Source organism: Halteromyces radiatus (genome assembly GCF_025201355.1).
Source record: "Halteromyces radiatus strain CBS 162.75 chromosome Unknown BX664scaffold_2, whole genome shotgun sequence".
NCBI lineage: Eukaryota > Fungi > Mucoromycota > Mucoromycetes > Mucorales > Cunninghamellaceae > Halteromyces > Halteromyces radiatus.
This window is the reverse complement of record NW_026251688.1, coordinates 3,420,310-3,444,103: the sequence shown is the minus strand read 5'-3', so window position 1 is coordinate 3,444,103 and position 23,794 is coordinate 3,420,310. Positions and strand designations below refer to the sequence as shown.

The window sequence follows — 23,794 nt, the reverse complement described above, 5'->3', positions numbered from 1 at the left end:
ACATGGAGAGTTTTTACTATTATAGTCACAATTTTAGGAATTGTATCATGGCAAGGTTTATCATCGCACAAAAAAAAAAAAAAAAAAGAAAAAAGAAAAAGGAAATCATTATCATCTTATCATTATGGATATCATCTTTGCTTAGAATACAGTAGTTTACATTTTGACGTAGAATGTTGAATGTGGATTACATCTTTGATATGACTTCAGCATTTGTCTTTATTCAATTATTTGATAAAAAAAAAATTACAAGTTCGTTCAATACTAAAACCAAAACTTTCATAAACTATTATAAAAATAATCTAATCTTTCTAAAATATAGTACCATCACTCTAATTATACATAATAATAAATAATAATAATGATTGAGTCATCTTTCTGTGAATCCTTTTTTTTTTTTTTCATCTTACCTTGATTGCAATAGGAGGACCACCAGTTTTAGGTCGTAATTTCTTAGCGATTTCTCTTCCAGCAGTCCAAGTGCCAGCCTCCAGAACTTGAGCCAAAGATAATGATTGATCCATTACTTTTTCCATATCACGATGGATACGATCTAGGTAAACTACGGTCAAAGCACGCCATTCAACAATCAAAGGATCATTGCCATCAAAGAGCGGAACAATATTCTCACCATCAACCATTTCCTCTGCACGAGCATAGTCAAGTCCACGTTGAAGATGTTCTGGCTTGAGAGTGAGTAAACCATCGTCAACCAAAAGCCCACCATTCCTATATTCTGGTAATCCTGTAAGTTTGTCCACACCATTGACCTTGATATCCAAAGGGGATTGTTGTAATGTATCAATCAAAGAATAAGTCAACCACTGAGATAGTTTGTGAAAAGGTACCAGATTGTCATATTGTTGTTCCTTGATATCATCCAAACATGTACAAGGCCATACATCACCTAGAGGGACCCCTTCAATAGTAATTCGTGCTGGCCACATTGGAGCAAGACTCATCACTACTTGCCAAATATCATCAACTTGGACTGTTTTGTTGTCTCCTGTTGTTTTTGAAAGAAGATAATCTAGAGAAAAATAAAATAAAATAATAAATAATAATAATAATAATAATAAAAAAAGATGTGTATATCATTCTGCGCTTCAAAAAAGGAATATAACTTACCAACAAGATTTCCAGGACGATGTAAACCTTCATGTTCAAAGTATTGGGATTCATTTGTCAATATATCCGCTAGACGTTTCAATAAATTCGATCTTCCTTCAAGACCAGCCATTGGATTAGAGTCGGATACTTGAAAACCTTGAGCTATACGTTCTACTGAAAGTTGTTTCAAACCTTGAGCTATAAAGAAGATTAATATATCAATCATAAAAATTAATATACGAGATCACTAATATTTTTTTTTTTTACCATCAACACGATCCTTTATAGTAGGGTCACTTGAATAATATCCATCCAAAAACATATCCAAAGATGCGATAGCTAAACCTTCGGATCTTCCCACACGTTCACCTTGTTTAGTAGTATACGACCATATTTGCCCTGCACCAGCATCCACCAAAACAGAAACAACCACAAGATCAAGAAAACGACGTGTTTGTTCCAAAACATCCAAACCTTTGTCCTCTTGCCATTGTTGACGTAAACTTGCCAAACGCTCAGTACCAAAATGATTTAGTCGTGAATGAGGAGGAATCTTGTTTAGATCAGTACCAAACCTTGTTCTTGTTACTTGCTGAACATGTTGTACCACTTGAGGAAGTTTTGTTTCATCAATATCAAAGTAAACAAGTTTACCTTTTTGTGCCTGCTCATATACTTTGTAGGAACGATCACGTATGGCATCTAATGTACGTAAATAGTCTTGAGGGGGAACCGTCATAATTATTGCAGTTTTTTTTTTATTTAAAAAAGAAAGAAAGAAAAGTGTGAGAAAAAGAAATAGAAGAAAAACAGAACCACCGTTACTTTTAAATCTTTTTTCTTAGGGTGCTCTCATGATAAGGATTGCTGCCAATTTCCACTATCCTGAGTTCCAATTGATGTTACGCCAGTTATGCTATTTCCAAAATACTTCATGAATGCTACAAGTTTATTGTATATATATATATAATATAACAAATGAAATGAAATGATAATAAATAATAAATAATAACAAAACAATGCACAAACTATAAAACCAAAATTATAAAAAATCTAAAACTAAAACTAAACTACATACTAGTCACCCATCTTGTGCCTTCTCTTCTTTGTTCAACTTCAATTGGTGGGAGTGGCCATCCTTTTGGTCCAAAGCTAGGTACAACATGACACAGTCGGCGATTACCTCTTTCATCCATCATCCTATTAACCATCATCAAAAATAAATAATAAATATATATATATTCTTTTTCTCACTTACTTTGGAAGAGGATAGTCTAATGGTCGCCCAAATGTACATAATGATTTCCCAATCTTAGCTAACCATTTTGGTTCCACTGCGGTCACACCTTTCAACCAATTCCTTGAGCCATTGAATAGTTCACTATATACCAGAACAGGAGGAGGAGGTTGACCATATAAAACAGAATTTGGATGTATATATGCTATTTCATTTGACCACATTAACTTGTAAGGTACATTGTTTGCATTCTTGAATGTCAATCCCTTTCCACCATCAGTATCCAAAACATCTTGTCGCATAGCCACACAATCCACTAATCCTGCAGTAATCACCTGTCGAAGGACCTTGAGTTGTAATTTGCTTGGGGGTTTCATTTGAGGATCAACACATATATTGATATTGGGGAAATTTGATGCCACCATATTTGTAAGTTGTCGTCGTAGTTTTCGAATGTCTTCCATTGCTCTAGGCCGTAAAAAGTTATCATCACAGAACTTTGTAGTTGCTCCCGCATATTCATACGCGCCCACCACGTTGAGTAACTTTAATATATCACTTTTTGGGTCTAATCCTGCATGTTTCTACAAGTGAAAAAAAAAAAAAAAGAAAATTCATCAATCATGACTTGTTCCTATTTGCTACTTTTTTTTTTTTTTTTTTTTTGGTATGTCTCCTTACTGCTTGAGATTCATAGTACTTCTTTCGAGTAAGTTTCCGTTTTTGTTTATCAATAGTGGTTTGATTTCGAAGGTGAGCCATCTCTTGTTGTTCTAGATCGTCGTCACTGTCTTCATCCTTATCTTCTTCATCAGGTTGTGTTTCATCCAAATGATAATCTTGAATAAAAGGATCGCCTACAGATAAAGCCGATACAATAGCAATCACATATGGTAAACAATCATGCTGTTGACCAGTGATAAGCCTAATTCAGAAGAGCATATTAGTATATTCATCCACATAATTATTCTATTAAGCTTCCTTTTCATATATATATATCTTACATCTTTGCAAATCGAGGAGTGATAGGAAACATAGACATTGTATCACCAAATTCAGTAATACGTTTAGTCATAGTATCAACAGCACCAAGGTAACTCAAAATCTAACCAAAAGTAAAGTGAAAAAAAAATGAGTTGATATTCTTTTTCTCATTTCATATATTTTTTGTTTACCTTTTCTGCCTTGAAAAGATTTTCTTTTGGAGGAGGCGTTGGGAATGGGAAATTGATCACATTGTCAATATTCATCGCTTTCATATTCAAAACCACACCTAAGGGAAAAAGAGAAAAAAAAAAGAAAAGAAAAGAAAAGAATGATGATATCAGCTTCCCGATATTCTTTTCTATGATGATCTAGATATAATTACCTTCAATTGGCATTCGTTCAATTTCTGGTTTCGAGAATTGATTAAAATCATGATCAAAAACGGCAGAAGAATAAAGGCGATAACAATGACCTGGACCAGTTCGACCGGCACGACCAGCACGCTACAAAATAAAAAAAAAAATTGTCAATATAATTAGACCATTGAGTTTTTGCTTTAATTTTAAGCTAATCTTACCTGATTTGCTGCTGCCTTGGAAGTCCAATCTACTTGAAATGATTGTACACCAGTTTGGAGATTGTATTGACGCTAAAAAAAAAAAAAAAAAAAAAAAAAAAAAAAAAGTGATCCATGTCAATACTTATGTTTCATATTGTATTTTTTCATATTTACCTCTTTTGCTTTTCCCCCATCTACAACATAACGAATACCAGGAATAGTGACTGAAGTTTCCGCAACATTGGTAGCTACCACACATAATCTTGTTCCTTCAGGGGGAGGTTGGAATACTCGAAGTTGAGCTTCAGTTGGCAACATGGAATATAAGGGTAATACGTGTAGTGGTGCTAAAACAAAAAGTTCAAACAGATTAACATTTTATCATCATCTTTTCTCATAATCAGTGTTTGATGAAGTAATATTTTACCATCCTTGACATCATCGAGTTCGTCTTCATCAAATCCAAGATCGCTATCATCATCTTCCTCTGAGTCAGATTCCAATTCAAAGTCTTCTTCAATTTGATTTTCACCAAGTTCAACATCTTCATCCTCCAAATCAGCTAAAGTAGAAAAGGATATCAATAGTTAGAATCCAATTTAACCATTTTCTTTTTCATTTACCTTTTCCAGCTTGGGCTTTGATTGACTTGGATTCCAATGCAATTGAGCGTTCCTCCTCGATTTTGGCAGACTTCGATGATTTGGGTGGTAAAGCAGGGTATTTTTTTCGGAGACGTTTGCATAACTGAGTGATTTCGTTCTGACCAGTTAAGAAGATAAGTATACCGCCATGAGGTAATCGTTCATGAATCTTGCAAACCTTCTTGAAAGCTTCCGCTACATGATCTTCAGGGGTACGACGGTTGAAATGAATATTTACCTAAGAGTAAGCAACATATTAGTAAACATGATCTTCCTTGCTTTATCTTTTATCATAGGCTTACCGGAAATTGTCTTGCATTGACATTGATCACAGGTGGAGGCACAGCAAAAAGAGCTTTATTTTCTGTAAAATCAGATACACGAAGAGTAGCAGACATAATTACCACTCGTAATGGCTATAAAAGAAAAAAAAAATATATAAATATGAATATAAATAGAACATTTCTTTTTTTTTTTTTTTGTTGAATTCTTGATCTTGTTACCTTGATTTTTTGTCGATCTTCTTTACTGAGTTCTGCCCGTAGTTTTAATACTCGACTAACAACCCCAATCAAAATATCAGTGTTCAAATTTCGTTCGTGTGCTTCATCAATGATCAAAGTGGAATATTTAGTTAATAGTAAATCTTCAGAGAGTTCCCGCAATAGAACACCATCAGTCATAAACTTAATACGTGTCTTGTCCGATACAGTAGCATCATAACGGATCTATATCAAAATATATACATATATACATATATTAGCTAAAACTGATATCTACAATATTAATCCTTTTATTTTTTTTTTCTTACCTGATATGACACTTCCTGTTCAGATAAATTCAGTTCTTCCCCAACACGCTTAGCCATACTAACAGTAGCAACACGCCTAGGTTGTGTAACCCCGATAAGACCAGGATTATCTGAAATATATATCAAGTCAATACATATTATCAAACTCTTTTTTTTTTCTTTCAATATTGAAGTTCTACTTACCAGATTCAGGATGGGACCAACCAGCTTCATATAAGAATTGAGGCACCTGAGTTGTTTTACCAGAACCAGTTTCACCACAAATGATAACTACAGTATTATTCCGAATAGCTTCCATAATCACCTGAAAGATAAAAAAAAAAATTAATTGATCACCATACAAAGAAATTTTATATATGTATAATTCTATGTTACCTGTTCTTCGCCACACACAGGTAGTTTTGATCGTACAGCTTGAATTTCAGGTGTTCGGTTTACAGTAACAGAAAAATGCTATAAATATAGAGAAAATCAAATAAAAGTTGAAAAAGATTTAGAATGAATTACATTATATTATGATCATCAATATTACCTTAGCCATGTCCTTGCTAAGGTCACCTTCAGTATTGCTTTTCAAAAGTTGTAACTTGACTTCATCTTCTTCCTCGATATGCTTGGGTACAGGAATAGTAATATGTTTGGCTGCTTCCACGACTTGTTCCAATTGACTAGGTCCATTTACTACAAATTCTTCCACTAAGGGTCTTGCTTTTGGCTTATCATCCGTATCTTCCTTTTCCGAATCAGTGTCATTAGCGGAATCAGAGCTATCAAAGGAGTCATCCGAGTCGTTTCCTTTTCTTTGTTTGAATCGTTTTCGGACATGTTTTGGAATGGTAGACTATATCCAATAGTAATAATAAAAAAGAACAAAAAGAACAAAAAGATCTTAATTCAGTCTATTGATCGGTCAATCGTTATAACTTTTACCTTCTTCTTCTTTCGTTTCTTCATCACTAAAGGTGCTGCTGTTCCATTTTTCAAAGCACTACCGACAATAGCAGATGATTCATTAGAAACAGGTTCTGTCGCTGTAGATACATCCAAATTAGGTTGTTGATAAGGTGTAACATCAAATTCAGCATCCTGTACATCCTTTTCAACGTAAAGTCGCAAGTCATCATTATCATCGTCAGAACCTTGAATTCCTGCCTTTTTTTCAAGCATTGCTTGTTTCAATTGTTCACGAAGTGTTTGTGCAGGTCGTCCAATCAGTTTTGATGATTTGAGTAAATCAGAAGACCATGAAGATGTTCTAAAAAAGAGGATACAAAAGAGTGAGTAAAACCAAAAAAAAAAAAAAAAGGATATCTTTCCATTATATATAATCACTTACGAGAGTTGTTCCATTAGTCCAGCACGAGCATCCTTTTTCAGTTTTTGGTCCTAATATTCAAAAGCAAAATGTTTAACACTTTATAATGAATGTCACACTTATTTTTAGTTTTCCTTCAGCTTACAATATATTTTTCCAACTTTTTTCTCTTTTTCTTCGACATGTATTTAGTTGGCTAGAAAAATGGGTTAATAAGTGAATGGAATAAATAATAAAGTTAGTAAATGATCTTTCTCCATTAATTTCGATCTTTTTCTTTAAATATTATTACCTGTTTGAATGCCGGTTTTTCCACTTTATCCTTTGTTTCACCTGGTACAATAATCTCTGCATTGGTATCCACCCTAAATGAAATATAATAATGATTTTCGTGAATAAATAAAACTTAAAAGTTGAATTGTTCAGGTACTACTTACTGAGCAGTAGGTTTTTTTGTGAGTACGCTTGCATCAGCTATACCATCTTGATTACCAAGTCCACCATTTCTTGCTTTTGGATGAGAGCGTTGATTAGGTTTCAATGAAGAAGCTCTTGCCTTTTCATTGTATCTAGGTCGAGATTTACCCATAAGTACTGTTAAAGAAAGAAAGAAAGAAAAAAAAAAAAGAATCCTGCAACCTTTTTTTTTTCCGTCTCATAAAAATTCCAGCATGAGGCTTCACTGTCACAGATCTAATTACCGCCTACACCTTGTCAGTGGCTGTTGATCGATTTTCTCTAGATCTGATTCGTTTTTTCCCACTGCTTTTCTTCTCCTTTTTTTTTTTTTTTTTTTTTTTTTTTTTTTTTTTTTTTTTTGTTACTGTTTTTACCACAAAATGAAACCAAGTAGCGAAAAGGCTAGTGACAATGCAAGTGAAAAACCTAGTCTTCTGTCAAAACTCATGGCTCGTCATAATGAACTTTGGGTATTTGATGATGTTACCTTCAACGAAGTCTCCTCAACTTCAAAAGACCAGTTGCAGTTATCTCAGGATTCCAAAAGTCTCCCTGATTCTCAGAAAGTACTACCAGAACATATGCCACAACAACAACAACAACAACGACAACAACAAGAAATTAATCATCAATTGCCTAAAGTATTATCACCAACGGAACAACAACAATCAATGCAACAAGGAAACGAAAAGTCACTTCAAACAAAACAAAGGCTAGCGCAACACCATTCTGAAAAGGTATCACAAGCAAAACGACCATTAGAAGAGCAGCAACCTGATATAATACCACAAGCACAGACCGACCAAAAGCAATTATCTTTATCTACACAGCAAAAACGTGACGATCGAATTCTATCAACCGAAAATACAGTATCGACAACTTTATCAAAAACTCTGGCTAAAGAATCCTCTCAAGACAAAGAACAGACAGCTGAAACATCCCAAGCTCCTGTATATGAACGTTTGAAAGGTTCGCATTTAAGTATCAAATTGAAACACAAGAGTGACACTTTGAATCCATCACCAACCAACAACCAAAAGGAATCTTCAAAAAAGACAACAACTCCTCTTACTGGCATTCCTATTGGTATTCCTCCAAGAAATCCCCTTGACAAAGCCGAAAATACTCAACAAACAACAGCTTCCTCCGACAATCGCAAAAATATTTCTTCATCATCCAGTTCGAAATCTTCAACAAGTAGGCATTCATCAGCAGGAACCAACGACAATAACAAATCATCAACATTGGACTGTGTACCAGGATTTGAAAATAGGATATACATTGGCAACTTACATCTCGAGTGCAGCAGAAGTGCTGTCTTTGAACGCTTCAAAAGATATGGCTATATTGAATATATTTTAAGAAACGTCAACACTACACACGCATTTATCGATTATTCAAATGATTTTTGTGTTGCAGAAGCTATTAAAGATGCAAATGGAAAGTTGTTCAAAGGTGGAAAACTTCGTAAGTACTTTATTTTTTTTATTTATCCTTTTTGTTTTTTTTTTCGCATGAAACGACATCAATGCATGCATCATCTGACTCCTTTTTTTTTTTTTATTTAGGCGTTGAACCTTATCGACGTACGAATTCCTCGTCTTTTCTGGGCAAGAATGAAGATTTACCCACGGACACTCCCAGCGTTTTTTCTCGTCTCCAACCTCTACCTGGATTATCAACAAGGACAGAAAATCAAAACCATGACCATGCTACAAAAGGACAACAATACCCAGTCTCAAATTCTGTATCAGCAATTCCATCAACAGCTTCCTCGATTTTGACATCAAATTCAATACCAACCGAAGCACCACCATCATCATCACCGTCCTCAATCACACCTTCCGATTTAAAACAAGCCACATCATCATCGTCCTCAATCACGTCTTCGAATTCAAAGCAAGTTTCATCATCATCGTCAAAGGTCTCATCATCGGCACCAGCGTCAGCAGAATCATCATCATCATCATCATCTTATTTGGCCAAACAACAACATACTGATAATGAATCTCATCGCACTCGCTCTTCTTCATCAAGGCGATCTCATTCACCAAGCACACGTTATTCTTCTGAATCACCTAGCAGGAAGCGACAACATACGGAATCTGATTCGTCATACAAGAACACTGATAGTAGCAGAAAACGACATACTGAAGACGATACGCGGAAACGAGATAGGGATTATGACAATAGGAGAAAATACTACAATGATGACACTGAATACTATTCTGATGGCAGACGTCGGTATGACAGACATATTCCTTCGTATAGTCACCTAGCTAAATCATCATCTGATCATCGTGCCGATCGTCACTATCGCCAACCGTCTTCTTCTTCATCAACCAGTCAAGATGTATCTTCTCGACAATACGACAGTGATCGTGGACAGTTTATTTTGACAGTATCAAAGGAATATGATGACTCCTCTGACAAACGACAATCCAACAGAGACAGACATTCATCATCAATTGACAGTCGACAATATAGAAATGACACGCATTCATCATCATCTGAAAGACGGCAATCAAGCAAAGACAGGCATTCATCTTCATCTTCTGAAAGACAACGATCTAGCAATGACAAGCATTCATCATCACTTGATAAAGGACAATCTAGCTATGATAGGCATTCATCATCATCATCATCTGAAAGACAACGATCTAGCAATGACAAGCATCCATCATCACTTGATAAAGGACAATCTAGCTATGACAGGCATTCATCATCATCATCTGAAAGACAACAATCTAGCAGTGACAAGCATTCATCATCACTTAATAAAGGACAATCTAGCAAAGACAGACATTCATCATCGCTTGACAGACAGACATCATCAACCAAGACTCAGCAATCCAACAAAGATAAATATTCATCATCATCTGAAAAACAGCAATACAGCCAAGAAAAGGATCCATCATTATCTGAAAAACAGCAATCCAGCAAAGAAAGTCATTCATCCAGTGAAAAACGACAATCCAGCAACGAAACGCTTTCATCTGCGGATCATCAATCCAACAACGAAAAAAGTTCCTCAATCAATCTTGTACGCCATTCACAAGAAGATGAATCGTCTATGGATCGACAATGCGCTAATCAACAACGACCCACAGATCCCAGAAAACAACCACCAACAGATCCAAGAAAACAATTATCAACAGATACAAAAAAACAATTAACAACAGATACAACAAAACAGTTACCAACAGATTCAAGGGAACAACCAAAAACAGATTCTTCAAGAAAACAATCACCAACAGATCCAAGAAATCAGTTAGCGACAGATCCTAGGAAACAACCCTTACCTACTTCTCACTCGAGTAATACTAGCAGCCTAAAACGACCAGCTGATGATGATGGTAGCAGTGTCGAATATGGAAACGATATGAAGAGACAGTCGACAATCAAGGCAGTAGAAACTGACAAGACAGGAATGGATATTAGTGACCCGAAAATAGATACGTCTAACGTCAGCACGACAGGAACAACCATGATCAAGAAACGGACGACGAACGAAGATCCTCGATTAGGAAAAAAAGATGATTTTAGTAGAACGCAACAACAGACATTTCAACAGAAAACAAACATTACCAATGAACTGAATATGAACCAGATAGAAAATCATAATATAGCAACAGTGGACGACCCATCACCAACATTACAACGATTACATAATGTAGAGACAGCGATTTGTCAACCCCAGACACAAGATTTAGTAAATGGACAGTTATTACAGCAACAAATGGTTTTCTCGACACATGCACAAGGTCATCCATTAGCCTTTCATGCGTATCAACCTCCATCAAGAGAACTTGCTGCGATTCATTTGATATATACCGGCTCATTATCACATCAATATTTGGTTTTCAGATTGGAAGAAGAGATCGCTCAACAGATTTCAGGGGTGAAACTCCGGACGATACTCCTTCCAAACAGTCCTTTCACGCGAGAAGAAATATTGAAACAGGTACTCACCACAGGTATCAAGGCAGTTGTTTTATTAGGTACGGAATTCGAACGTAATGACAAGGTCTTTTTACAAGTCTATGAAGAACAACCTGGCGGAACCAATAGTCTCCACTTTGACGGTAGTGAACAATTATTTAATCGGATACTTTATGGAAAGAAAAGGTGACAAAAAAAAAAGACATGAATTTCTCAACGCACTTTTTTTTTTTTTTTTTTTTTTTTTATAGAATATGAATCTATAGCTAGTTCTGACCTTATTCCAATTCTTTCTGAAGCAATTCCAGCGGCAAAAAATCAAACCACACTCTCTTTTCATCGTTCTTCTCAACCTCCATCTCCTTTTTTATTGCCATACCATCAACAGCATTCGACTTTTAATAATCCAACAAGCCCAAATGCATTACACAATCAAGATAATCAAGACAATATGGATACTCTTGTTAAAGTGTTGAATTATTGTGTAAATCATCCACCACAGAGCAATCCTTCCCACTATTTACTCTAGCTATTCCCTTTCTTGTAACATTATTCTTCATTGTACTTATCAATAAAAAGTATTGTTCACTTTATTATCAATCAATTTTTTTTTTTTTTACGAGAGAAATAAATAAAGATCAAAACTAGGGTATGGTTACACTTTTTTTCTCAAGCATTGGTGGACAGACCAAGAAATACAATGTCCGGTCATTCAATCATTTTTTTTTCTCTTTTTTCTTTTCTTTTTTTTTTTTTTCCTAAATTCATGTCTACTACTCCTAAAATCAGTAAACGATCTTCTTCTTCACGCACACCAAATGATATTCTTATACACAATACCCAACAAGGAGGTATCAATACTACATTACCTTCTGATCGATCTCGTACCAAGGCAACCAAATTGAAAAATTTATTTGTCAATGGCAAGGAACAAGAAGAATTAATGTCAGCTTGTAGTAAAGGTGATATAAAGAAAGGTATATATAATTTTTTTTTTAAAAAAAAAGAATAACTTCCTTTCATTTTAAATTATCATTCTTTTTCTTATATATATATATATATGTAGTAACTGAACTCTTGACATGTACAACTCCTCATTTGAATCCTGATAAAATACGTGATACCAAACTTCGAAGTCCTTTATTGATTGCTTGTGCATCTGGTCAAGCTGACTTGGTGCGGTTATTGGTCAAGTTTGGTGCTGATGTGAACAATCCTGTGGGGGATATTATTGGTAACAGACCTTTGGATCTTGCTGTTGTATCGAATAATGTGGATACTGTTTTGGCCTTATTGGAATTAGGTAAAAAAAAAAAAAAAATCACTCTCTTTGCAATCCATCTTGTTGTCATTCAAGTCATTGTTTATTTTATAATTTTATTATTTTTGTCCATTAGGTGCTCATGTCCATCATCATATACCTTCGGCAATGACTTCACCATGTGTAACAAAATGCCCTGCCCCTATATCCTATCGTCTTAAAAGAACTCCTTTAGATTTGGCACGATCTCGATTAAATTTACTGGCACAACAAAATCGATCCAATCATCATTCGTCCCAAGCTGATGGGTTTACAACGCAGGTGGTCAAGGTAAAAACTACAATGTGAAATCAATTTAAAAAAAAAAAAAAAGAGATTAGGAGGGGAGGAGAACAACTTTTCATGCTACTGACTTACATTTTCCCTTTTTTTTTTTTTGTCATCCATTTTTATTCCTTGTATGGATAACATGAGTAGATCATTGAATTATTACGATACTTCGCGAAGAGGTCACCGGCAACAGGGAATGGGGACTCAATACAAGAACTAGATGAATTGACTGCCAAGTTATCTTCAGTGGAAATTCAAGAAGGGGATCATCAGCAAGGAACAGATATTATCAAAGATTTAGGGGATGTTATCTCTAGATTGCATTTGTGATAGCATCAATAGTTTAGTTAACCCTTTTTTCTTTCCTGTAGTGTATACATTTTAAAATTTATAAATAAAGTTGTTTTTGTGTATATATCATCACATTATCTATTCTATTTAATCCTTTACTATTTGAATTCATGACCATTCCAGCGGTATTAAAAAGGATTGATTATAGGAAATGATGATGGAGGAAATAAAATGTGGACTTATTTGATAACCAAGTTAATATGCATTGGGAATATCCTATCGCAGATTTTCGGTGCATGACTCTCTCTCTCTTCTATCGTAACAAAGTCTCCTTGCTCTCGATTTGACGTGGCGTAATAGATCATCAATGTATTTGATCAAACAGCTGACCAAAAAAAAAAAAAAAAAAGAAAAGAAAAGAGAGAGAGAATCGATGTATCACCATTATTATTATGAAAATGGAAGGTTTTTCGTTGTTGATTGACTAATTTTCTTTTATTTACAAAGTGATATTGGATATCATTGATCAGTATTCTACACTAAACTAAATTAAACTAAATTACAATCTAACCAGCAAGGAATTGTTCATTGACCTAATACTAGATAGGGATCTTGTACAGCTTCACTAATCACTAACTTGCCTTGATGTTGATCCATATACTTGCTCAAACGTTCATAATCTGAAGGCACCACATACATAAAGGTCGTTCGATCGTCAGACCATAAAGATAAGCTAAAATCTGAATCATTATGACATAGTTCTTGTAAAATTGAACTCGCTTCTTCCTTGTTGATTCCAATCCGTTTACCCATTTCTTCCACATTACTAACCTTGGCTTCCTGTTAAACAACGATAAAATAAGAAAAGACAAAATGAGATATTTTGCAACATGATGATCATAACATTTAATTCTTTTATATATATATATATATATATATATATTGATTACCTGTACATAGGTTTTGATACGAGTATGATATTTTTGGAATCGTTGTTGTTTTCGATACAGTTCTTTTTCTTGTTGTTTCTTCTGAGCTTGTCGTTCCTTTTCTTCTTGCTTGGCCAATTTTTCTAATCGTTTCCTACGTTTTTCCATCTATATAGATCATCAGCTATCTTCCAAAAAAAAAAAAAAAAAAAAAAAAAAAGGTACCTCGTCAGCTCGTTGAATAGCTTCTTCTGCTTTTTGTCGTCTATATTCTTCATCCAATATTTCATCTTGTGCTCTTCTTGCTTCGTGTTGTTGATCCATATACTAACCCCAAAATAAAAGAACATTTAGTGAATGTGTAATTCTCATGTTCTATTTTTGTTTTATATGTATATTTGTCTTACTTCTCTATATTGTCTCATTTGTTCTTTTCTTCGTAGTTTTTCACCTTTCTTTTTGCCAACCTTTCTAATACGTAAGGCTGTTGCCCCAGTTGATGATCCTTCACCCGCGTTGTCATGTTCGTCATTACTATTGTCAATACCTGAATATGTTGTTTCTAATTCGTCATTCAAATCAGAGTCATTTGTTTCATTTAGAGAAAAGTTGGTTATATTCTGTTGTTGTTCTAATAGATAATAAAAAAACAAACTAGTATTAGTATAGTCATTTGAAAAAATAATGTTTCTTTTTTACCTAGTTGAGAAGTGAAAGATCGGTGTAATTGACGTATATTTAAAAGAAATAGAATGGATAAAAGACATATTATCACAGGAATAAATAAAATATAGGATATATCTTCTTTTGCCATCTAACTAACTAGTAAGACTAATTCCTGAAGAAAAAAAAAAAAAAAAAAAAAAGAGAAAGAAAAAGAATGGAATTTTTTTATTGTCCGCTGTTTTTGGCTTAAATTGCCCTGAATGGATGGATGAATAAAAAGTGTATTACATATGATATTTAATGATGATATTTCGTATATTTTTAATGACAACAAAATAAAAGATCAATGAAACATAATTAATTACTAAAAAGGCAAGAAGGAGATGATTTAGGAAGGGGGGCAATCGAAAATAAAAAGGAGTTCCATTTTAACTTAATAAATTGACTTGGATTTTTTTTGGGCGCTTGAATTGATTTTTTATTTTTTTTTGATGTATTATCTATTTAAGGAATCCATCTCCTTTTGGAACAATATAAAAATACAACGCTTTTTTTCTTTTCTTTTTTTTTTTTTTCTTTTATTTTATTTTTTAACTCTTTCTCCTACTAATATAAATATAAAAAAAAAATATGGATACCTCTCAACTTATTAATACAACTTCATTGGCTATTCGTCGTAATTCTATGAAACAACTTCGTTTATGTATTTTACCCACAACTTCTCAAACTAACATAATAAACAAACGACAAAAATCAACAAATACGAAAAATAATAATATACAACCTCAATATCATTCTTCATATCAACAAGGTCCTCTCGCCATTTTACCTCATCTATATATTGGCAATGAAAAGAATGCACATACTTTATCACATTTGGACGGAATTGATTGTTTATTGAATGTAGCTGCTGAAGTCGACCGACCTGCTTGTACGACGGTAATTCCATGGTCAGATCAATGTGTCAAGACAGGTATGACAACCACCAAAGGATACGTCAAATTAGCGACAGAACAACATGGTGATCAGTTACAGTTAGATGATGCGATGTTATTGATCGATCAGGCTAAATCACACAACAAGGTAGTACTCGTTCATTGTCAATGCGGTGTCGCTCGGTCAGCAACCGTGGTGATCGCTTACATTATGCATTTCCTCCGTATTCCTTTGCATGAAGCTTATACATTTGTCCAACGTCGTGCTCCTGCTATTGGTCCTAATCTATCTCTACTCTATCAACTACAATCTTTGGAATATCGATTGGAACGACTTCATCAAGATCATGTTACAAGAAAACCAATGCGGATCTCAAACGATACAAACAATACCAAGAAAAGGAAACTCTCTGTTACTTGTTAAAAAAAAAAATCAACAATTTATCTTTGATCACCATTTCATCCACCTCAATGTTGGCTAATACTCATTAGAATCTCATCAATCAAACCATTATCAGTAATCGCCCTCATCATCATCATCTCTCTCTCTTTTTTTTTTTTTTTGTTCATAATTATTCATCATCCAACTCTCTCCATTTTATCGATAATTATCACCCTCCTTGATTTCTCGATCTCATTCTCATCTTCATGTACATTATTTATCCTTCCTTACATAGAAATTTTTATTATAGTCTCACGATATTTTGTTTTATCTTAATAATAAAGTTTTTTTTTTTATATATTTTTTTTATTTATTTATCATCCAGTTCATTGATCCTATTGTCCTTCTTTTTTTTGTTCATTCGATATTTTGAAAAAGGAGGTGCAGTATGTGTGCACGTATGTAAGTGAAATGATGATGAATGAATGTAGGAGAGCATGATCATCATTTTCCCTTATCTCCCCCTTGGCAACAAGAACAAGCTTTTCAAGATAATCGTCGGCGTAATGATTATGTCTAATTTCTTTCCACGAATGACAGCGGTCCAAATAGAGTAATAAACATAACCATGAACTTTAAGATACCTCCCGAAAAAAAAAAAAGACGATCAGAAGTGAAGGCCGTTATTTTTCCTGTCATCTTACTTGATATGTAGTTAAAATGTGCAGTAGTTTGTCTTGTACATATACCTTTTCTTTATCCTTTCTATGATATGATTCGATGGATGTCATTATTGTAGCATGATCTTTGACATTTAATCTCAATATGATAAAAAAAAGAAAAAGAAAAAGAAGACTATTTTATTGTGTTGATAAGAATACTATTATACTAATCCACTAAATATTGTTGTATCACTACTACTGTCCGCCAAGAATGAAAGAGTAATTTGTACTTGACACGTTCCACGATGATGATATGTAACCAGAAACTTCCCGTAGAAGAAACTCTTCAAATAAAACACATATGCTATTGTTAGTAAGTCCATCAGAGAATGTTCAGCTTGAAATTAAGGACAACTGTTAAAGGAATATTGCTTAGTTCGATCTCTACAAAAAATATTCCCAAAGAGTGAGTAGAGTATATAATCAATCATACTTCCTTCCTTGATTCCTCTTTTTTTTTTATGATCTGCTTACCTTCAATAACAACAATTAGGTCAATCCTTTTCAGAAGATCTGTTTACTTGGTGAATATTTCGCTTGTTGAAATGTTTGAGCGTTGATGATATCCATCCAGATCATTCCAATCATCCAATTTCGTATTTTGGTAATATAGCCCCCAGAGTATCATATCACCTTGTTTTCCCACATTTCATAATTCATCCAATCCATTCCAAATAGATCCAGCGAAAAACTGTCGCCACGTTGTGCAAATAATTTTTTCAAACAATATCTAGCCGGCGTCGCATACTGTTCCTTCGCTGTAACTTCTTTTTCAAATTTAAGAATAACTTCTGACGCATTCCAAATTAAACCAAAAGAAAAAAAGAAGTGAAAGGTTTAGGATGGGAAAAGTTAGTTTGTCAGAAAAAAAAGAAAAAGAAAGAAAGAAATCGATAAATATAATAGTTTGGTGCTTACGGGAGACACAAGCATATTGAGTGGAGCCTTCCATTTCTTGACTTTGTACAGTATGGAATAGAAACAGCATTGAAGTCGCTACTGGCAACGAGATCTAAGGATAAAAAAAAAATATTCATATAGTCTTGTATTGTTGTATTTGGTTTCCTTTTCTATTTTCCTTTTCACTTACAGAATAACGCGTCGGTTTTTGCCAATAAAAAAAAATAAGTTGCCATTCTTCTTGATGGATTGTATGACCAATAGAGAATAGAATCGTAATGAACGTATCGTTCAATAAACCAAGGGTCGTTAGGTATGTAGAAAAACCATGGTTTAGAAAAATGGGAAAAGACAAAAGAGAGAAAGAAAAATTCATTCCCCTCCCCCACCACGGTTTAACCTTTTTATTTTTTTTAAAAAAAAAAAAAGCATCCAATAAAATTGCCTTTTGTGGACTTTTGAGCATAATCACCCATCATTCATCATCAACCCATTGTTATCTGTTACATATCATTATTTTTCAACCCTCTTTCAATCATTAATGCTACATAGTTAGTGAAACATCTATTTATCGAGATCAAGTCCCTGAAATATTTTTATTATTTGATGGTTTTAGCAGATGGATTGAAATGATCATCATTGAAAAAAAGAAGAACATAGCCTTAGCAACCGGATCGAGAAAGAGAAGGTGTATTCCAAATAGCCACTTCTTGCTTACGACGGGGAATCAGGATACCATTTGTAGTGAATGAAGATGTCCATACATCAGCAACGCCCTATCATTAAAAAAAAAAAAAGGAATCAGTAGTGAATATGGTTAATGCTGTTATTTGTATATGATCCACTTTTTACCTTGTAATTACAATTGTCGGCTAATTGTTCATAAATCTTACTTGCACGGAATCCATTGTCACTAATACCAACATTGTAAGCGAAAATGACCAACGCACCGAATTGATTACAGTTCAAAGGACATTTCAATTGCTTGGTGACGGTATTACATATATAGCTTTCAAAGGATGCGACATCTTGTTTCAACAATGCTGCTCCTTCTGCTTCAGTAATAGGAGATTGGATATTTTTACAATGGGTGGCGTCACTAGATGAGAAATCATCATCATTGTTCGGATGAATAGTTGATTATTGGAATAAATAAATAAATATATATATATATATTATAAAGAGATCTACTTACGCATCACAATTGTGACCATAGCCAATAGTCTTGTGCCGTAACAAAAGAAAAATCAAAAAAGAAAAACGAGGTTAAGAAAAAGTATATATATATATATAAAAAGTTGATCATCTAATCATGATACTTATCAAGTCCATCATCATAAAAATTGGGATTCCAGCCTTCAAGTTGTTTGAGAAGTGAAAGACTTTTTTCATTCAAATGACCACCACATCCCACATTGGGAGGAGGATGAGGTGGTGGTGGAGTGGATGAACAACGCTTCAAAAGAAATAAAAAAAAAAAAAAAAAAAAAAAAAAAGGTTAGCCTCCATTAGCTATATCGTTTTTGATAAGATATACCTTGAGTTGAGGATCAAATCCATCATAACCAGTCTTGACATAAACATCAGGAAGATAATAAGTACCATCTATAATCAAAGACAAAAAAAAAAAAAAAAAAGGCGAACATGATTGAAAAATAATGATGATGATGGATGGATAAATGCAGATTTAATTTGTCAGTACTGAATCCAATTTTTTTTTTTTTTTTTTTTTTTTTACCATAATCCCAAATCTTGCTACCATAAATTACGTCTCCGGTAGTCTGGCATTTAACTAAGAAAAAAAAAAAGTATGAAGATGAAATAAAAATATGATGATCCATTCTTTTTATTGTTGATTTACCTTTGATGCAATCGCCTTTTTTATAGATATTGGTAACTCTTTTAGCATAGACGCCAGGAGAGGTGCGTCCATCTAAATCCTCCTTGGCGATAATGGAACAGCTTTCACTAGCTATTGAGCCGGTAACTAGCAATAAACAGCTGATGATGGAAAGATTGAATTTCATTCTATATAACCAAAATAAGAAAAATAAAATGTAGAAAGAAAAAGAGAAAGAGAGAAAAAAAAGTTTACATTTATTACATTTTCTGTATAATTCAGAAGAAAACGATACTGTAGTTGGGCATGTCCTAAAAAGGAAGGTCTGTACTCCACTTCATTTAAATTCTGCTCTCTCTGTGGCTCATTTTGGTAAAGAAGAGACAAAGGCAACGTGGTTCCTCAAGAAAAAAAAGAAAAAGATGACTACATTGATTATTACACAGCCACTTCTTTTTTTTTTTTTATTTCTTTCTTTTCTCCGATGTTCTATTTTGTCAAATGTTTCGACGATAGGTCAATGCATCCTCATATTGTTAGAATGCCATTGTCATATGCACATGCAAATTCAATACTATCATCGCATTTCTAGATGTTAGCATTGATGATCTGATTTTGTCATATTTTATTGTCACTGTTGAGATGATTCTAAACGAACTATAAAAAAAAAATATCCAACATATTGCATTACATTGATTCAAAAGCTCGATTCTTTTATTATTCAATTTCATGTCATATAATATAAAATGATCTATTCTAAAATAGGGGATGACGATGTAGTTTCAGGGGATGAAGTAGGTGAATGATTGCTAAAAGGTGATAAGATATTCTGAGCTTGTTGGATCTACAATAGAAAAAAAAATTCAATCAATACAATCGTTTCAATCTTTTCTCATTCATTTACCCTCTTTGTTAGTTTGACAACAGAAGTATCAATCAAGATGACTTGCCATGCAAATTCCAAATCGAACATCACCGTGATCATATATGCTAGCCGTTTTGCTTCTTCATCAGTCAAAATAAAAGAGTCCACCATTGACATAGGCATGCGTTCCACATCATTTCCCATTACATGTTGTATCGATTTCATGACACAGAGGGATAAAGCATCAGTATCCTTAATACTAGGGACAGAAGGAACTAAAAAAAAAAGGTATTAATGATATATAAAAAAAAAGGTGTCACTGTTCAGTAACGATGATTACGATGATGATGATGATGATAATGTGATTTACCTGTAATTTCAAACGGTCTTGATATTGCCAAGATTCGATAGGATGTACCAAAATGAAGTCTGCATTCATACCAACCAAGCTCCCATGGTAGTTGTGATCCTTTGAAAGTAAGAGTACCTTTTTCCTTGTGCGATTCATTGTCCTCTCTTCCATTTTTGCCTTCATTGAGCCAATGCCAACGTCCATTAGAACTGATTGTTGTCATTTGTTGACCATAATTATCTAGCTTAATGTCACTGTCACGGGTTTTCGAATAATTTTTCACTTTAGATGATGTTGATGTCGTTTTGTATATGCCAATCCAGTTCTTTTGATGATATTTCCTTTGCTCATAAGAGGAACAAACTATTTCCCAATCAACTTTGATAGGCGTACCAAGATTCCATTGTTCTTGAATATAAATGCCATAGTCTGCATTCTGACAGTCTTTCAATTGACGTGAGGATGATGATAATGCAGTTGTGTTATGTTGCTGACTCGGCGCTGATGGAGGTTCCATGGAATTTTTTGCTTCTATCATCAAATTCTTGATATGTGGTCCTGCTACAAAATAATAATAAGAATAATGGATATACAATATTAGTCATGTATATTTTATCTTGTTCTTCTTTCTTCTTTCTTTTCTTTTCTTTTCTTTTTTTTTTTTTTTTTTTTTTTTTTGCTTACCGGTGATGGTATCACCTACAGAGCTAACAGTCCCTTCGATGGCCTTTTCCACTCTTTGTAAAATGGGAATGGTGTTGTTATCTTGCTGTTTTTGTTGCTGATTGGGAACCAATTTGATAAGTTCTTGAAGTTTTTCAGGGAATGTTTTTGGTAGTGAATTGGCTGCTGATCGTAATGTTTTTGTCAGTCCTGCTTCTGAACGAATTTGGTCACCATATAACTTTTGCATATGAGGTCTACAAAAAAAAAAAAAAAAAAAAGGTAAAGATCAACGTCATAAATCACTTGATTATTATTATTATTATTATTTTTACCCTTCAACATAATGTAAAAATAAAACATTAGATAACTGCGAGAATAAAGCTAGACCATAGATAATCCAATTGTTTGTGATTAAAGTCATTCCCCAAAATGCAGCATGACCCATGATCTTTTCAGGATTGTTCAAAAATCTATAAATTTCAAAAAAAAAAAAAAAAAAAGAAAGAAAGAAAAAGTTGAATTGGAATTATTTTAATTACTCTCCCATCCTGTATACGATTTCTATGCCTTTACCTATATATTCCAGTATATAATAAGGTATTCCGATGTTGATCAATAAAGAAATCCCCATAGAACCATCCAAAGTCACCTAACACTTCAAAGATAGAAACAGATGTCCAAATATGTAAAGAGATGAATACCTAATAAAGAAAAAGAAAAAAATAAGAGAAAAATAAATAATAAAAAAAAAGCTTATTATAATGATTACCAATCCAAGGATATGACGCAACAGAGTGGTACCATATGTCCAATCTAGAGGTAGAGAGTATGATTTCCAACAGGCCATAAAGAAAGTGATATATGTCATACAAAGGGATAGGTTGAATATACTCTTCCAATTCTGGAAAGCATCTACTTGATTGCCACCCCATTTGACAAAGTGTCGAGTAAAGAATTTGGTTGTTGATTGAGCCCAAAGTAGAGTACCTAAACCACCAGAATAAATCACACGCCATATAAATGCTTGGAGAAGTGCAGCAGTAATACCCATTTGATCAGGCAGGAGTAAAGGAAGTAAGATAGAATAGACCATTACCATCAATGAGACTAAATCTGTCGATCGAAATATATCCAAGTTTTGAAATACAATCATATCAGATCGAATCCAAGAAGAAGAAATATCTCGACCAGCATTCTTATCCAGAGCCAACATCATATGCTTCACATCATCATCCAAGGTCATATTCATTCTGGGTTGTCTTCTCTGTATCTTGCGAGGATTATAAATCTTTTCAATATCTATTAAAAAAACAAAAGAAAAAAAAAATTCAAATGAGTATAAAAAGTCAATAATGATAACTTCTTTTCTTTTTTTTTTTTCTTACGTGGTGTTTCTACCAAGATCAAGAATGCAAATTGTAAGACATGAGCGGCAATACTAACAAACAATACCATATAACTCGCACTGATCAATGATAATCCATAATAACCAAAATACCCAATAGAATACATAGGGTGAGGAGCCATTTCAAATACACCATCAAAAGTAAGAGATTGTTCTATCACGAAGAAAAAGTCACCCCAATCTAATAAAAATAAAAATAAATAAAAATGGAATTAATATACATATATATATATATATAATGATATAAAATCTTACACCAAGCAAAGTCTTTCACTACACGATGAGCATCCAATTTCACCCAGATATTGAACAAAATCAAAAATAAACCACCAGTCCATCGCAATAGATCACCTAACATAAAGTAAAAGGAAGAAGAAGAATAAGACCAGTTGAACCAAGATAATACAAAGAAGAAGTAGCTAGCAAAATCATTCATCAATATCAGATCTACTAGCTGTCGAAAGAGAAGCCAAGTATTGTATTCAAGAGGCACCTTTTCAAACTGATAATCAGAATCCATCTTGATTGATAATTGTCTCTTCAACCAATATGACCATGATTGTTGTCCAGTCAACTGTATATCAAAAAGTCGATAATGATGACAGAGTTCCACAAGCCCACAAGAATCGCTTTGATATTTTAATAATAATCCAAGACCAATATTATACGATAAACGCCAAAATAGATAGAGTCCCAAAAGTATATATCTTGAAATAGATACAGGAAGACACAACCATAGTAAACAAGGAATAGTCATACAACCTAATGTGATCAAGTCAAATACTGATTTCGGTTCCAAAGGATTTAAAAGTGTTGTCACCATATCATGAGTTGAAGGAACACGAAAAACTAGAGTTAACAGTTTATTATAAAGACAGTATAGTGAATACATTGTTTTATCATTCCTTTTTTTTTTTTTTTACTTTGACCACTTGGGGTTTTGCCAATAGAAGGACGTTGCTGTTTCTCTTCTGTTCTATCTTTTTCTTCTTTTTCTACCAAAGGAGTATGTTTGGGTTGACCAAACCGTTGTCTAAGTTTATTTTCATTATCCATTATGTTGAAAATGGGAAGTAGGTTAAAGAAGAAGAAGAAGAAGAAGAAGAAGAAAAAAAAAAGAAAAGGGAAAAAGTACAAAAAAGTAGAGGGGAGTCAAGGTTTCCAAATATAGGCTTCGGCGGTTGAA

General features: G+C 33.7%; 9 protein-coding genes across 9 annotated transcripts; 3 read left to right on the top strand and 6 right to left on the bottom strand.

Annotated features, from left to right (window-relative positions):
• Positions 1 to 155: 155 nt before the first annotated feature.
• Positions 156 to 1,921, bottom strand: BX664DRAFT_326373 (uncharacterized protein). The gene is made up of 4 exons (XM_051544220.1): positions 1,378 to 1,921; positions 1,129 to 1,308; positions 411 to 1,030; positions 156 to 332 (listed from the first exon to the last, which is right to left on the bottom strand). Exons 1-4 carry the CDS (start codon positions 1,847 to 1,849, stop codon positions 312 to 314), a joined length of 1,293 nt encoding a protein of 430 aa, XP_051403674.1. The 5' UTR covers positions 1,850 to 1,921; the 3' UTR covers positions 156 to 311.
• A 117-nt stretch (positions 1,922 to 2,038) lies between these two features.
• BX664DRAFT_326368 (P-loop containing nucleoside triphosphate hydrolase protein) lies at positions 2,039 to 7,255 on the bottom strand (the record flags this gene model as incomplete). The annotated part of the gene is made up of 20 exons (XM_051544219.1): positions 2,039 to 2,931; positions 3,029 to 3,272; positions 3,352 to 3,452; positions 3,523 to 3,620; positions 3,717 to 3,837; positions 3,912 to 3,983; positions 4,068 to 4,240; positions 4,321 to 4,455; positions 4,517 to 4,775; positions 4,840 to 4,953; positions 5,041 to 5,265; positions 5,349 to 5,458; positions 5,532 to 5,652; positions 5,724 to 5,801; positions 5,881 to 6,189; positions 6,279 to 6,603; positions 6,685 to 6,734; positions 6,809 to 6,859; positions 6,956 to 7,028; positions 7,101 to 7,255. 20 exons carry the CDS (start codon positions 7,250 to 7,252, stop codon positions 2,365 to 2,367), a joined length of 3,378 nt encoding a protein of 1,125 aa, XP_051403673.1. The 3' UTR covers positions 2,039 to 2,364.
• Positions 7,256 to 7,480: 225 nt separating this feature from the next.
• On the top strand, positions 7,481 to 11,286 carry BX664DRAFT_326366 (uncharacterized protein). Its single transcript, XM_051544218.1, has 2 exons — positions 7,481 to 8,589; positions 8,691 to 11,286. The coding sequence occupies exons 1-2, from the start codon at positions 7,503 to 7,505 to the stop codon at positions 11,252 to 11,254; spliced, it is 3,651 nt and encodes a 1,216-aa protein (XP_051403672.1). The 5' UTR covers positions 7,481 to 7,502; the 3' UTR covers positions 11,255 to 11,286.
• Positions 11,287 to 11,814: 528 nt separating this feature from the next.
• Positions 11,815 to 13,075, top strand: BX664DRAFT_326365 (uncharacterized protein). Its single transcript, XM_051544217.1, has 4 exons — positions 11,815 to 12,041; positions 12,131 to 12,367; positions 12,462 to 12,655; positions 12,803 to 13,075. The coding sequence occupies exons 1-4, from the start codon at positions 11,831 to 11,833 to the stop codon at positions 12,983 to 12,985; spliced, it is 825 nt and encodes a 274-aa protein (XP_051403671.1). The 5' UTR covers positions 11,815 to 11,830; the 3' UTR covers positions 12,986 to 13,075.
• A 345-nt stretch (positions 13,076 to 13,420) lies between these two features.
• Positions 13,421 to 14,076, bottom strand: BX664DRAFT_80108 (uncharacterized protein). The gene has a single exon (XM_051549743.1). The coding sequence runs from the start codon at positions 14,041 to 14,043 to the stop codon at positions 13,612 to 13,614; it is 432 nt and encodes a 143-aa protein (XP_051403670.1). The 5' UTR covers positions 14,044 to 14,076; the 3' UTR covers positions 13,421 to 13,611.
• A 1,020-nt stretch (positions 14,077 to 15,096) lies between these two features.
• On the top strand, positions 15,097 to 16,027 carry BX664DRAFT_326361 (protein-tyrosine phosphatase-like protein). Its single transcript, XM_051544216.1, has one exon. The coding sequence runs from the start codon at positions 15,172 to 15,174 to the stop codon at positions 15,898 to 15,900; it is 729 nt and encodes a 242-aa protein (XP_051403669.1). The 5' UTR covers positions 15,097 to 15,171; the 3' UTR covers positions 15,901 to 16,027.
• A 714-nt stretch (positions 16,028 to 16,741) lies between these two features.
• BX664DRAFT_312281 (uncharacterized protein) lies at positions 16,742 to 17,810 on the bottom strand (the record flags this gene model as incomplete). The annotated part of the gene is made up of 4 exons (XM_051542597.1): positions 16,742 to 16,864; positions 17,214 to 17,371; positions 17,499 to 17,592; positions 17,808 to 17,810. 4 exons carry the CDS (start codon positions 17,808 to 17,810, stop codon positions 16,742 to 16,744), a joined length of 378 nt encoding a protein of 125 aa, XP_051403668.1.
• Positions 17,811 to 18,142: 332 nt separating this feature from the next.
• Positions 18,143 to 19,507, bottom strand: BX664DRAFT_383721 (uncharacterized protein; the record flags this gene model as incomplete). The annotated part of the gene is made up of 6 exons (XM_051549133.1): positions 18,143 to 18,256; positions 18,333 to 18,579; positions 18,800 to 18,936; positions 19,018 to 19,085; positions 19,219 to 19,272; positions 19,342 to 19,507. The coding sequence occupies 6 exons, from the start codon at positions 19,505 to 19,507 to the stop codon at positions 18,143 to 18,145; spliced, it is 786 nt and encodes a 261-aa protein (XP_051403667.1).
• A 504-nt stretch (positions 19,508 to 20,011) lies between these two features.
• Positions 20,012 to 23,692, bottom strand: BX664DRAFT_326357 (phospholipid methyltransferase-domain-containing protein). Its single transcript, XM_051544215.1, has 10 exons — positions 23,532 to 23,692; positions 22,864 to 23,457; positions 22,589 to 22,789; positions 21,973 to 22,502; positions 21,777 to 21,904; positions 21,536 to 21,673; positions 21,222 to 21,457; positions 20,556 to 21,098; positions 20,225 to 20,460; positions 20,012 to 20,164 (listed from the first exon to the last, which is right to left on the bottom strand). The coding sequence occupies exons 1-10, from the start codon at positions 23,662 to 23,664 to the stop codon at positions 20,072 to 20,074; spliced, it is 2,832 nt and encodes a 943-aa protein (XP_051403666.1). The 5' UTR covers positions 23,665 to 23,692; the 3' UTR covers positions 20,012 to 20,071.
• Positions 23,693 to 23,794: the final 102 nt, after the last annotated feature.